At 40.7% G+C, this 15,135-nt stretch overlaps 1 protein-coding gene across 1 annotated transcript in view; it reads left to right on the top strand.

Annotated features, from left to right (window-relative positions):
• The window catches only part of GALNT1 (polypeptide N-acetylgalactosaminyltransferase 1), a 506,720-nt gene that overhangs the window by 231,434 nt on the left and 260,151 nt on the right, over positions 1-15,135 (top strand). Inside the window, exon 3 of the mRNA XM_053714537.1 lies at positions 3,642-3,816. Coding sequence (XP_053570512.1) covers positions 3,642-3,816 — 175 coding nt within the window. The remainder of the gene's footprint in view (positions 1-3,641; positions 3,817-15,135) is intronic.

Below are 15,135 nucleotides of genomic sequence, written 5' to 3'. Positions count from 1 at the left end.
GGTTTTGGTATGCGGATCTTGTCCGGATGGCCTCTTGCCAACCGTGGACTCTTCCGTTAAGACCAGACCTTCTATCACAAGGTCCTTTTTTCTATCAGGATCTGAAATCCTTAAATTTAAAGGTATGGAGATTGAACGCTTGATTCTTGGTCAAAGAGGTTTCTCTGACTCCGTGATTAATACTATGTTACAGGCTCGTAAATCTGTATCTCGAGAGATATATTATAGAGTCTGGAAGACTTATATTTCTTGGTGTCTTTCTCATCATTTTTCTTGGCATTCTTTTAGAATACCGAGAATTTTACAGTTTCTTCAGGATGGTTTAGATAAGGGTTTGTCCGCAAGTTCTTTGAAAGGACAAATCTCTGCTCTTTCTGTTCTTTTTCACAGAAAGATTGCTATTCTTCCTGATATTCATTGTTTTGTACAAGCTTAGGTTCGTATAAAACCTGTCATTAAGTCAATTTCTCCTCCTTGGAGTTTGAATTTGGTTCTGGGAGCTCTTCAAGCTCCTCCGTTTGAACCTATGCATTCATTGGACATTAAATTACTTTCTTGGAAAGTTTTGTTCCTTTTGGCCATCTCTTCTGCTAGAAGAGTTTCTGAATTATCTGCTCTTTCTTGTGAGTCTCCTTTTCTGATTTTTCATCAGGATAAGGCGGTGTTGCGAACTTCTTTTGAATTTTTACCTAAAGTTGTGAATTCCAACAACATTAGTAGAGAAATTGTGGTTCCTTCATTATGTCCTAATCCTAAGAATTCTAAGGAGAAATCGTTGCATTCTTTGGATGTTGTTAGAGCTTTGAAATATTATGTTGAAGCTACGAAATCTTTCCGTAAGACTTCTAGTCTATTTGTTATCTTTTCCGGTTCTAGGAAAGGCCAGAAAGCTTCTCCCATTTCTTTGGCATCTTGGTTGAAATCTTTAATTCATCTTGCCTATGTTGAGTCGGGTAAAATTCCGCCTCAGAGAATTACAGCTCATTCTACTAGGTCAGTATCTACTTCCTGGGCGTTTAGGAATGAAGCTTCGGTTGACCAGATCTGCAAAGCAGCAACTTGGTCCTCTTTGCATACTTTTACTAAATTCTACCATTTTGATGTATTTTCTTCTTCTGAAGCAGTTTTTGGTAGAAAAGTACTTCAGGCAGCGGTTTCAGTTTGAATCTTCTGCTTATGTTTTTCGTTAAATTTTATTTTGGGTGTGGATTATTTTCAGCAGGAATTGGCTGTCTTTATTTTATCCCTCCCTCTCTAGTGACTCTTGTGTGGAAAGATCCACATCTTGGGTAGTCATTATCCCATACGTCACTAGCTCATGGACTCTTGCTAATTACATGAAAGAAAACATAATTTATGTAAGAACTTACCTGATAAATTCATTTCTTTCATATTAGCAAGAGTCCATGAGGCCCGCCCTTTTTTTGTGGTGGTTATGATTTTGTATAAAGCACAATTATTCCAATTCCTTATTTTATATGCTTTTGCACTTTTTTATCACCCCACTTCTTGGCTATTCGTTAAACTGAATTGTGGGTGTGGTGAGGGGTGTATTTATAGGCATTTTGAGGTTTTGGAAACTTTGCCCCTCCTGGTAGGAATGTATATCCCATACGTCACTAGCTCATGGACTCTTGCTAATATGAAAGAAATGAATTTATCAGGTAAGTTCTTACATAAATTATGTTTTTTTTTTTGATAGAATAAAATAACCATATTAACAAGAACCAGAAGAAAAATTGTGGTGACTGTGGATCCCAGATTTGCTGAGTCCTAGTTTAAATAACTCGGTCGTTTTTGCTATTTTGCTTAGTTCTATGTTCTAATAGCCACGTCAAGGTGTGGATTTGCCAATAAGCTTCTTAATTATATATAACAGAAAGAATTCAATTTTCATGATTAAGATAGAGCAAGCAATTTTAAACAACTTTCCAACTTTTACTATAATTTGCTACATTCTCTTGCTATACTTTTTTTTTTTTTTTTTTAAAAAGCATAACCTGGTATGCTCCGGAGCAGAAATACTCTATTTGAGCTAGCTGATTGGTGGCAGCAAATATATGCCTCTTGGTACTGGCTTACCAGATGTGTTCAGCTAGCTCCAAGTAGTGCATTGTTGCTACTTCAACAAATGGTACCAAGAAAATGAAGCAAATTTGTCAAAATTGTTTAAAATAGTATACTCTATCTAAATCATGAAAGAAACAAAAAAGTTTCATGTCCCTTTTAATGCAGTAGTAAAACTTTTGTAATGCATTTAATTAGAACATTTTAGTATTGCAGTACTGCATTTCTATAAAGGGTTAACACATAGTTAGTCTGCTCCAGAGTTCTGAAGAAGGATACGTATAGCTTTAAATAGTCCTGAAACATATGGTGTTTTTCATGAAAAGTAAGTTGTTGAAAATTTTCCGACTGATCTTGTCATACATTAAACATTTCTCTGCTTCTTGTAGGGAGCTATAAAGTTTATGTTTAAATAAAGTACCTTTGAAGAAATCCTTGCTTTGGTTCTCTGGAGTGCTCCAAAAGCACCCAATGTTTTCAGTGTCCTCCAAACATACTCTCCCATGCATTATGTCCAACTCCTGAATTTGTGCAAACATCCTGTTGCCTCTATAGAGAAGTGCTTTTGTACCCGACAGAGGACATAATAGCTGTATTACCTTTACTGCCATAATAATGTATTGAGTGCCCCTTTAAAGGGTCATTCTCGTCCAAATTAAACTTTCATTATTCAGATATAGGGCATGTCATTTTAATCAACTTTACTTTTATCATAAAATGTTCTTTGTTCTCTTGGTATTCTTAGTTGAAACTAAACCTAGCAGGCTCATATGCTAATTTCTAAGCTATTAAAGGCTGACTCTTATCACAAGCTTTTTTTTTAATTGCTTTTCACAAGAGACTGTTTAGTTCATGTGGGCCATATAGATAACACTGTGTTAAGGCACGGGGAGTTATTTAAGAGTTAGCACACAACAGTATTAAATGCAAGTCAATAGATAATAAATACAAAGCCAGAAGATACTTAGATACAAGATAAGCACAGAGGTAAAAAGTATATTAAAGGGATACTGAAGCCAGTGGTTCAGATAGAGCATGCAATTTTAAGCAACTTTCTAATTTACTTCTATTATCAAATTTTCTTCGTTCTCTTGCTATCTTTATTTGGAAAAGAAGGCATCTAAGCTAAGGAGCCAGCAATTTTTTTATTCAGAACCATGGACAGCACTTGATTATTGGTGCTGTCTAATCAGCAAGAACAACCCAGGTTGTTCACCAAAAATGGGCCGGCATCTAAACTTACATTCTTGCTTTTCAAATAAATATACCAAGAGAATGATGAAAATTTGATAATAGGAGTACATTAGAAAGTTGCTTAAAATTGCATGCTCTATCTGAATCACAAAAGAAAAAAATTGGGTTCAGTGTCCCTTTAATATAGCAGTGTTGGTTATGCAAAACTGGGGAATGGGTAATAAAGGGATTATCTATCTTTTAAAACAATAAAACAAAAAATCTATTGTAGACTGTCCCTTTAATTATGCTTATATGACTGTAAATGGTACGGCACGTTTTGTGTGTGATCAGTGAAGAACTGTATTCTGTCTTTGACACATTTTGCATTCCATTTTCAGGCGCTGAACCAATTCCGAAACCACGCGAAGGCCCAGGAGAAATGGGGAAGCCGGTTGTCATTCCTAAAGACGACCATGAGAAGATGAAGGAGATGTTCAAAATCAATCAGTTCAATCTAATGGCTAGTGAGATGATTGCACTCAACAGATCTTTACCTGATGTCCGGTTAGAAGGGTAAGAGTGCTATATGCATTATTATTTTAAAAGCTGTGTGTAATTGAAAGGGAAACTACTTTTACAGAATTGACTGCCAAGCACCCATTAGCAATGTGCAGACATTATCACCATAGATAATAGTCAACACAGCCTGAAAGTTGGCTACAGGCCTTTCAGTGGTAAAAGGATGCACTGAAATACTCTTCAAAGGGACATTAAGCACCTCTGGCTTTTGTATAACAATTGTTCTTTGCCCCAACACTCTATAGAGAGGCCAAAAAGCAAAGCAAATTATATAACTTGCAAACGCTGCAAATCATTTAGCTATTTTAGATAATTTGCAACATTTTTAAAAACTAGATTAAAGATTTCACTTTTTGGCCTCTTTCTAAGATTGTTGGGCAAAACACAATTTTTACTCAAAAAGATAATTAATCTCCCTCTAACAAAACAGAAGAGAGAAAAAATAATCATGAGCGGTGTGTTTCTGCCTATATGAATGAAAAAATTAAAGGACCACTCAACACAGTAGAATAGCATAATTAACATGTGCATAATAAAAAGACAATGGCTTAACAACTAATATGAAATTCCTATAAGTAGTAGATTTTTTTCTGACAAATTTATTTTTTTCTCCCATTTTCCAACCCTCTGTATCATGTGACAGACATCATCTAATCACAGACTAGTATACGTATACCCTCTGAGCTTGTGCACATGCTCAGTAGGATCTTGTTCCTCAGAAAGTGTGACTATAAAAAGACTGTCAAAATTTGATAATGGAAGTAAATTGGAAAGTTTATTAAAACTGCATGCTCTTTCTGAATCATAACAGTTTATTTTGACTTGAGTGTCCTTTTAACTACCAATAAGTGCTTGCACAATATTTATAGCTAGTTAACATCTGCATTGCAAATGATTTTTATACAATACACTGTCCGTTAGTATAATTTACAAGGTTTTTTTTTCCTCACACAGTCAGGTCAGGGATGCGATACACACATTGACAAGCTTGTTGCCAGTGAACTTGTTCTCTATACTAAGCAATCACTGTGTAAAAGGGTGCAGGGTCCTGTCACTTTTACCATATTTATTATAATTGAGGAGATCTAGCCTCTCTGGAGGAGTTAAGCCAGCACAATTTTATTTCAAAAGGGACAAAGTTAATAGATATTGAAATGGTGTTTTATCTTGCTTAAATGGTTACATTAAAGGAACCTTGAAGTCAAAATAAAACTTGCATGGTTCATATAGAGCACACAATTGGTTTTTTTTTACAACTTTCCAATCAATTCACTACCATTATCTAAATATGCCCACTTTCTGAGGCACCAACTCTTACTGAGCATGTGCAAGAATTCACAGAATAAACATATATTTCTTTTTTTGATTGGATGATAGCTGTCACATGATGATGCAGTGGAAAGGAAGATTGAACTAACTTTGAAATTTGCCAGAAAAAAAAATCTACTACTATGTACTGAAGGAGATAAAGTTGCAGTAAACACCTTGAGATTTTTATATAAAATATTTACTTATGTAATTAAACAACTTTGCAATGTACTTTCATTATTTATTTTAGCCATTTTCATGAAATTTAACTTTGAAAATGTAGCTATTTCTGTTTCTCAGAGCCTGAAATGCAACCTGCTAACTTTGCGGTGCTAACCCTGCTACATATATTTCCCTCATTGGATTTATCAGATAACAACTGCAAAATAATTTCTTTTTTTTTACTAACATTATGACTGTGGCTAGCCCTACTGACTTCAGATTAAAGCCCAGATTATCTCCTCCAAATAAGGCAAATGGTGGATGGAGTTTGGCTATTGAAAATTAATTGCAGTAAAAAGGAATGTTAATTTGTTTGAAAAATGTTAAGACTTGGCCGACATGTTTTTCTATAGCCTCACATCAGAAATCACTAATAACAAGATTTTTACTGTTTTTTTTAAGCCATTGATCAAGCAGATATACTGTATATCCTTTAATGGGACAGTCTAATGCAAAAATTCCATGCTCTAAATCGTCAGCTTTTGCAATTTTCTTACTTTCTAATTCTGTCTGTCTTACTAAGTTTTTAACCCCCCCTCTGCTTAGAAGCAAATGTAAATTCCTGCTTGGGAGCTGAAAGCATTGCAGCTTCTAAGCAGAATATAGCCGGTGAGACAATCTGAGATAGCCACCCGCTACCAATCTTATCCTGCTAAAGAGTTGCAATACTTGTAGCTTCAAACTGTGTGTTGGGTTAAATGCATAATAAGCTTGGATCATTAGTGCAGAGACTAAAGTGTGGCGGATTTTTATTATCCCGATCCAATCAGGATGATTGACAGCCCCATCTTGCGTGCAAGCAGTGGGCGGCATTGCAAAAGCAGCAGCTTGTGCAATGTTATATGTAGGCATTGTATTGCTGCCCCTCACAGCTACTACCCTCCCTCTCTTCTACCCTTACTCCTATACTAACACACATTTTCAATCTCTCCCTCAGCACCGGTATATTTCCCTCATCTTTGAAACATGCACTGGTCACACCTATCCTCAAAAAACCTTCCCTTGATCCAACCTCCCCATCCAACTACCGCCCTATTTCCCTCCTCCCTCTTGCCTCAAAGCTTTTCAAAAAGCTAGTATATGTACGCCTATCCCATTTCCTTACATTAAACTCCCTCCTTGACCCACTGCAATCCGGATTTCGTCCCCATCACTCCACAGAGATAGCAATCGTTAAGGTTACCAACAACCTACTTACAGCAAAATCAAAAGGCCACTTCTCTCTGCTTATCCTCCTTGATCTGTCCGCAGCCTTTGATACTGTTGACCACCCTCTTTTGGTCCAAACCCTCCAATCCTTCGGCATTTGTGACAAAGCCTTCTCGTGGTTCTCTTCCTACCTGACAAACTGTACCTTTAGTGTAGCCTTCTCTGGGTCCTCCTCTGCCCCGTCACCACTTTCTATCGGGGTACCGCAAGGCTCTGTCCTCAGTCCCCTTCTCTTTTCAATCTACACGTCATCATTAGGTTCCCTAACTAAGTCCCATGGTTTCCAATATCATATTTATGCCGACGACACCCAAATCTACTTCTCTGCACCAGACCTATCTCCTTCCTTGCAAACCCGTGTTACTAACTGTCTTTCTCACATCTCTTCCTGGATGTCCTCTCACTACCTCAAGCTAAATCTCTCCAAAATTGAGCTCCTTATTCCCCCCCACTTCTTCCAAAATCTCCACCCCCAATCTCTCTTTAACTGTCGAGAACTCCATCATTACCCCTACCCCGCATGCCCGATGTCTTGGGGTCATATTTGACTCAGATCTTTCTTCACTCCTCACATTGTCCTTGGTCTAAAGCCTGCCGTTACCACCTTAAAAACATCTCTAAAATTAGACATTTCCTTACACAAGACACAACTAAGGTTTTAATCCACTCTCTCATCCTTTCCCGCCTCGATTACTGCAACTCTGTCCTCTCTGGTCTCCCCAACTGCCGCCTAGCTCCTTTACAATCCATAATGAATGCCTCTGCCAGGCTCATCTACCTTACACGTCGCTCTTCATCTGCTGCACCTCTCTGCCAATCCCTTCACTGGCTTCCTCTTGCCTCTAGGATTAAACACAAAATTCTCACTCTGATATACAATGCCCTCAACTGCACTGCTCCCCCCTATATCTCAGACCTTGTCTTCAGATACTCTCCCTTCCGTTCCCTTCGCTCTGCTCATGACCTCCTACTCTCCTCTCCCGTTACCTCCTCACACTCCCGTTTGCAGGACTTCTCCAGACTGGCTCCCATCTTGTGGAACTCTCTGCCTCGCTCCACAAGACTCTCCCCTAGTTTTGAAAGCTTCAAGCGCTCTCTAAAGACTCTACTGTTCAGGGATGCATACATCCTATGCTAACCTTACTTTATACCAGTTCCACTCCTCCATTGCTATCCCCTGAACCCCCTTAACATGTAAGCCTAAGAGTCCAGCTGTTTGTAGATCACCTTCTTGAGAGCTGACTACAACAGTGCAACTCTTAGCAGGGCCCTCTACCCATTTGATCCCTATAATTGTTTTGTTGTACTCCCCCTTTGTTTATAGCACTGCAGAATTTGTTGGCGCTCTACAAATAACCGATAATAATAAATAATAATAATGCTTCTATGACATTTATTTGGTATGCAGATCTTTCTCCAACATAGGTGTGTCCGGTCCACGGCGTCATCCTTACTTGTGGGATATTCTCTTCCCCAACAGGAAATGGCAAAGAGCCCAGCAAAGCTGGTCACATGATCCCTCCTAGGCTCCGCCTACCCCAGTCATTCTCTTTGCCGTTGTACAGGCAACATCTCCACGGAGATGGCTTAGAGTTTTTTAGTGTTTAACTGTAGTTTTTATTATTCAATCAAGAGTTTGTTATTTTGAAATAGTGCTGGTATGTACTATTTACTCAGAAACAGAAAAGAGATGAAGATTTCTGTTTGTATGAGGAAAATGATTTTAGCAACCGTCACTAAAATCCATGGCTGTTCCACACAGGACTGTTGAGAGCAATTAACTTCAGTTGGGGGAACAGTGAGCAGTCTCTTGCTGCTTGAGGTATGACACATTCTAACAAGACGATGTAATGCTGGAAGCTGTCATTTCTCCAACATAGGTGTGTCCGGTCCACGGCGTCATCCTTACTTGTGGGATATTCTCTTCCCCAACAGGAAATGGCAAAGAGCCCAGCAAAGCTGGTCACATGATCCCTCCTAGGCTCCGCCTACCCCAGTCATTCTCTTTGCCGTTGTACAGGCAACATCTCCACGGAGATGGCTTAGAGTTTTTTAGTGTTTAACTGTAGTTTTTATTATTCAATCAAGAGTTTGTTATTTTAAAATAGTGCTGGTATGTACTATTTACTCAGAAACAGAAAAGAGATGAAGATTTCTGTTTGTATGAGGAAAATGATTTTAGCACCGTAACTAAAATCCATGGCTGTTCCACACAGGACTGTTGAGAGCAATTAACTTCAGTTGGGGGAACAGTGTGCAGTCTCTTACTGCTTGAGGTATGACACATTCTAACAAGACGATGTAATGCTGGAAGCTGTCATTTTCCCTATGGGATCCGGTAAGCCATGTTTATTAAGATAGTAAATAAGGGCTTCACAAGGGCTTATTAAGACTGTAGACTTTTTCTGGGCTAAATCGATTCATTATTAACACATATTTAGCCTTGAGGAATCATTTATTCTGGGTATTTTGATATGATTATATCGGCAGGCACTGTTTTAGACACCTTATTCTTTAGGGGCTTTCCCTAATCATAGTCAGAGCCTCATTTTCGCGCCGGTATGGCGCACTTGTTTTTGAGGACAGCATGGCATGCAGCTGCATGTGTGTGGAGCTCTGATACATAGAAAAGTCTTTCTGAAGGCATCATTTGGTATCGTATTCCCCTTTGGGCTTGGTTGGGTCTCAGCAAAGCAGATTCCAGGGACTGTAAAGGGGTTAAATATAAAAACGGCTCCGGTTCCGTTATTTTAAGGGTTAAAGCTTCCAAATTTGGTGTGCAATACTTTTAAGGCTTTAAGACACTGTGGTGAAATTTTGGTGAATTTTGAACAATTCCTTCATACTTTTTCGCAATTGCAATAATAAAGTGTGTTTAGTTTAAAATTTAAAGTGACAGTAACGGTTTTATTTTAAAACGTTTTTTGTGCTTTATCAAGTTTATGCCTGTTTAACATGTCTGAACTACCAGATAGATTGTGTTCTGACTGTGGGGAAACCAAGGTTCCTTCTCATTTAACTATATGTATTTTATGTCATAAAAATTTTTTATGTAAAAATGATGCCCAAGATGATTCCTCAAGTGAGGGGAGTAAGCATGGTACTGCATCATCCCCTCCTTCGTCTACACCAGTCTTGCCCATACAGGAGGCCCCTAGTACATCTAGTGCGCCAATACTCCTTACTATGCAACATTTAACGGCTGTAATGGATAATTCTATCAAAAACATTTTAGCCAATATGCCCACTTATCAGCGAAAGCGCGACTGCTCTGTTTTAGAAAATTCTGTAGAGCATGAGAACGCTGATGATATGGTTTCTGAAGGGCCCCTACACCAGTCTGAGGGGGCCAGGGAGGTTTTGTCTGAGGGAGAAATTTCAGATTCAGGAAACATTTCTCAACAAGCTGAACCTGATGTGATTACTTTTAAATTTAAGTTGGAACATCTCCGCGCTCTGCTTAAGGAGGTGTTATCCAATTTGGATGATTGTGATTATCTGGTCATTCCAGAACCACTATGTAAAATGGAAAAGTTCTTAGAGGCCCCGGGGCCCCCCGAAGCTTTTCTTATATCCAAGCGGGTGGCGTACATTGTTAGTAAAGAATGGGACAGGCCCGGTATACCTTTAGTACCTCCCCCCATATTTATAAAATTGTTTTCCTATAGTCGACCCCAGAAAGGACTGATGGCAGACAGTCCCCAAGGTCGAGGGGGCGGTTTCTACTCTACACAAGCGCGCCACTATACCCATAGAAGATAGTTGTGCTTTCCAAGATCCTATGGATAAAAAATTAGAAGGTCTGCTAAAGATGTTTGTTCAGCAAGGTTCCCTTCTACAACCAATTGCATGCATTGTCCCTGTCACTGCAGCCGCGTGTTTCTAGTTTGATGAGCTAGGAAAGGCGATTATTAGTAATTCTTCTTCTTATGAGGAGATTATGGACAGAATTCGTGCTCTTAAATTGGCTAATTCTTTCACCCTAGACGCCACCTTGCAATTGGCTAGGTTAGCGGCGAAAAAATTCTGGGTTTGCTATTGTGGCGCAGAGCGCTTTGGTTAAAATCTTGGGCAGCGGATGCGTCTTCCAAGAACAAATTGCTTGACATTCCTTTCAAGGGGAAAACACTCTTTGGCCCTGACTTGAAAGAGATTATCTCTGATATCACTGGGGGCAAGGGCCACGCCCTTCCTCAGGATAGGTCTTTTCAAGACCAAAAATAAACCTAAGTTTCGTCCCTTTCGCAGAAACGGATCAGCCCCAAGGGCTACGTCCTCTAAGCAGGAAGGTAATACTTCTCAAGCCAATCCAGCCTGGAGACCTATGCAAGGCTGGAGCAAAGGAAAGCAGGCCAGGAAACCTGCCACTGCTACCAAGACAGCATGAAATGCGGGCCCCCGATCCGGGACCGGATCTGGTGGGGGGCAGACTCTCTCTCTTCGCTCAGGCTTGGGAAAGAGATGTTCTGGATCCTTGGGCGCTAGAAATAGTCTCCCAAGGTTATTCTCTGGAGTTCAAGGGGCTTCCTCCAAGGGGGAGGTTCCACAGGTCTCAGTTGTCTTCAGACCACATAAGAAGACAGGCATTCTTACATTGGGTAGAAGACCTGCTAAAAATGGGAGTGATTCATCCTGTTCCATTAGGAGAACAAGGGATGGGGTTCTACTCCAATCTGTTCATAGTTCCCAAAAAAGAGGGAACGTTCAGACCAATCTTAGATCTCAAGATCTTGAACAAGTTTCTCAATGTTCCATCGTTCAAGATGGAAACCATTCGAACACTTCTTCCTTCCATCCAGGAAGGTCAATTCATGACCAAGGTGGATTTCAAGGATGCGTATCTACATATTCCTATCCACAAGGAACATCATCGGTTCCTAAGGTTTGCATTCCTGGACAAGCATTTCCAGTTCGTGGCATTTTCTTTCGGATTAGCCACTGCTCCTAGGATTTCCTCATAGGTACTAGGGTCCCTTCTGGCGGTGCTAAGACCAAGGGGCATTGCTGTAGTACCTTACTTGGACGACATTCTGATTCGAGCGTCGTCCCTTCCTCAAGTAAAGGCTCACACGGACATTGTCCTGGCCTTTCTCAGATCTCACGGATGGAAAGTGAACGTGGAAAAGAGTTCTCTATCTCCGTCAACGAGGGTTCCCTTCTTGGGAACTATAATAGACTCCTTAGAAATGAGGATTTTTCTGACAGAAGCCAGAAAAACAAAACTTCTAGACTCTTGTCGGATACTTCATTCCGTTACTCTTCCTTCCATAGCGCAGTGCATGGAAGTGATAGGTTTGATGGTAGCGGCAATGGACATAGTTCCTTTTGTGCGCATTCATCTAAGACCATTACAACTGTTCATGCTCAGTCAGTGGAATGGGGACTATTCAGACTTGTCTCCGAAGATACAAGTAAATCAGAGGACCAGAGACTCATTCCGTTGGTGGCTGTCCCTGGACAACCTGTCACAAGGGATGACCTTCCGCAGACCAGAGTGGGTCATTGTCACGACCGACGCCAGTCTGATGGGCTGGGGCGCGGTCTGGGGATCCCTGAAAGCTCAGGGTCTTTGGTCTCGGGTAGAATCTCTTCTACCGATAAATATTCTGGAACTGAGAGCGATATTCAATGCTCTCAAAGCTTGGCCTCAGCTAGCGATGGAAGAAGTGACCAAAATCATTCTATGGGCGGAGTCTCACTCCTGCCACCTGTCTGCTATCCACATCCCAGGAGTGGAAAATTGGGAAGCGGATTTTCTGAGTCGTCAGACATTGCATCCGGGGGAGTGGGAACTCCATCCGGAAATCTTTGCCCAAGTCACTCAACCGTGGGGCATTCCAGACATGGATCTGATGGCCTCTCGTCAGAACTTCAGAGTTCCTTACTACGGGTACAGATCCAGGGATCCCAAGGCGGCTCTAGTGGATGCACTAGTAGCACCTTGGACCTTCAAACTAGCTTATGTGTTCCCGCCGTTTCCTCTCATCCCCAGGCTGGTAGCCAGGATCAATCAGGAGAGGGCGTCGGTGATTTTGATAGCTCCTGCGTGGCCACGCAGGACTTGGTATGCAGATCTGGTGAATATGTCATCGGCTCCACCATGGAAGCTACCTTTGAGAGACCTTCTTGTTCTAGGTCCGTTCGACCCACTCCAGCTGACTGCTTGGAGATTGAACGCTTGATCTTATCAAAGCGAGGGTTCTCAGATTCTGTTATTAATACTCTTGTTCAGGCCTGAAAGCCTGTAACCAGAAAAATTACCACATAATTTGGTATATCTGTTGGTGTGAATCTGCAGGATTCCCTTGGGACAAGGTTAAGATTCCTAAGAGTCTATCCTTCCTTCGAGAAGGATTGGAAAAAGGATTATCTGCAAGTTCCTTGATGGGACAGATTTCTGCCTTGTCTGTGTTACTTCACAAAAAGCTGGCAGCTGTGCCAGATGTTCTAGCCTTTGTTCAGGCTCTGGTTAGAATCAAGCCTGTTTACAAAATTTTGACTCCTCCTTGGAGTCTCAACCTAGTTCTTTCAGTTCTTCAGGGGGTTCCGTTTGAACCCTTACATTCCGTTGATATTAAGTTATTATCTTGGAAAGTTTTGTTTTTGGTTGCAATTTCTTCTGCTAGAAGAGTTTCAGAATTATCTGCTCTGCAGTGTTCTTCTCCTTATCTGGTGTTCCATGCAGATAAGGTGGTTTTGCGTACTAAACCTGGTTTTCTTCCAAAAGTTGTTTCTAACAAAAACATTAACCAGGAGATAGTTGTGCCTTCTTTGTGTCCTAATCCAGTTTCAAAGAAGGAACGTTTGTTGCACAACTTGGATGTAGTTCGTGCTCTCAAATTTTACTTAGCAGCTACTAAGGATTTCAGACAAACTTTGTCTTTGTTTGTTGTTTATTCTGGTAAACGGAGAGGTCAAAAAGCAACTTCTACCTCTCTCTCCTTCTGGATTAAAAGCATTATCCGATTGGCTTATGAGACTGCCGGACGGCAGCCTCCTGAAAGAATCACAGCTCACTCCACTAGGGCTGTGGCTTCCACATGGGCCTTCAAGAACGAGGCTTCTGTTGATCAGATATGTAAGGCAGCGACTTGGTCTTCACTGCACACTTTTTCTAAATTTTACAAATTCGATACTTTTGCTTCTTCTGAGGCTATTTTTGGGAGAAAGGTTTTGCAAGCCGTGGTGCCTTCCATTTAGGTGACCTGATTTGCTCCCTCCCTTCATCCGTGTCCTAAAGCTTTGGTATTGGTTCCCACAAGTAAGGATGACGCCGTGGACCGGACACACCTATGTTGGAGAAAACAGAATTTATGTTTACCTGATAAATTACTTTCTCCAACGGTGTGTCCGGTCCACGGCCCGCCCTGGTTTTTTTAATCAGGTCTGATAATTTATTTTCTTTAACTACAGTCACCACGGTAACATATGGTTTCTCCTATGCAAATATTCCTCCTTAACGTCGGTCGAATGACTGGGGTAGGCGGAGCCTAGGAGGGATCATGTGACCAGCTTTGCTGGGCTCTTTGCCATTTCCTGTTGGGGAAGAGAATATCCCACAAGTAAGGATGACGCCGTGGACCGGACACACCGTTGGAGAAAGTAATTTATCAGGTAAACATAAATTCTGTTTTTCCCTCTGGGATCCGGTAAGCCATGTTTATTACGATTGTAAATAAGGGCTTCAAAAAGGGCTTATTAAGACTGTAGACTTTTTTTGGGCTAAATCGATTGATTATTAACACATATTTAGCCTTGAGGAATCATTTTATCTGGGTATTTTGATATAATAATATCGGCAGGCACTGTTTTAGACACCTTATTCTTTAGGGGCTTTCCCAAAGCATAGGCAGAGCCTCATTTTCGCGCCGGTGTTGCGCACTTGTTTTTGAGAGGCATGGCATGCAGTCGCATGTGAGAGGAGCTCTGATACTTAGAAAAGACTTTCTGAAGGCGTCATTTGGTATCGTATTCCCCTTGGGGCTTGGTTGGGTCTCAGCAAAGCAGATACCAGGGACTGTAAAGGGGTTAAAGTTCAAAACGGCTCCGGTTCCGTTATTTTAAGGGTTAAAGCTTCCAAATTTGGTGTGCAATACTTTTAAGGCTTTAAGACACTGTGGTGAAAATTTGGTGAATTTTGAACAATTCCTTCATGTTTTTTCGCATTTGCAGTAATAAAGTGTGTTCAGTTTAAAATTTAAAGTGACAGTAACGGTTTTATTTTAAAACGTTTTTTGTACTTGTTATCAAGTTTATGCCTGTTTAACATGTCTGAACTACCAGATAGACTGTGTTCTGAATGTGGGGAAGCCAGAATTCCTATTCATTTAAATAAATGTGATTTATGTGACAATGACAATGATGCCCAAGATGATTCCTCAAGTGAGGGGAGTAAGCATGGTACTGCATCATTCCCTCCTTCGTCTACACGAGTCTTGCCCACTCAGGAGGCCCCTAGTACATCTAGCGCGCCAATACTCCTTACTATGCAACAATTAACGGCTGTAATGGATAATTCTGTCAAAAACATTTTAGCCAAAATGAACACTTATCAGCGTAAGCGCGACTGCTCTG

This window comes from Bombina bombina, chromosome 5 (genome assembly GCF_027579735.1).
Source record: "Bombina bombina isolate aBomBom1 chromosome 5, aBomBom1.pri, whole genome shotgun sequence".
NCBI lineage: Eukaryota > Metazoa > Chordata > Amphibia > Anura > Bombinatoridae > Bombina > Bombina bombina.
This window is presented reverse-complemented; position numbering and strand designations above follow the sequence as displayed.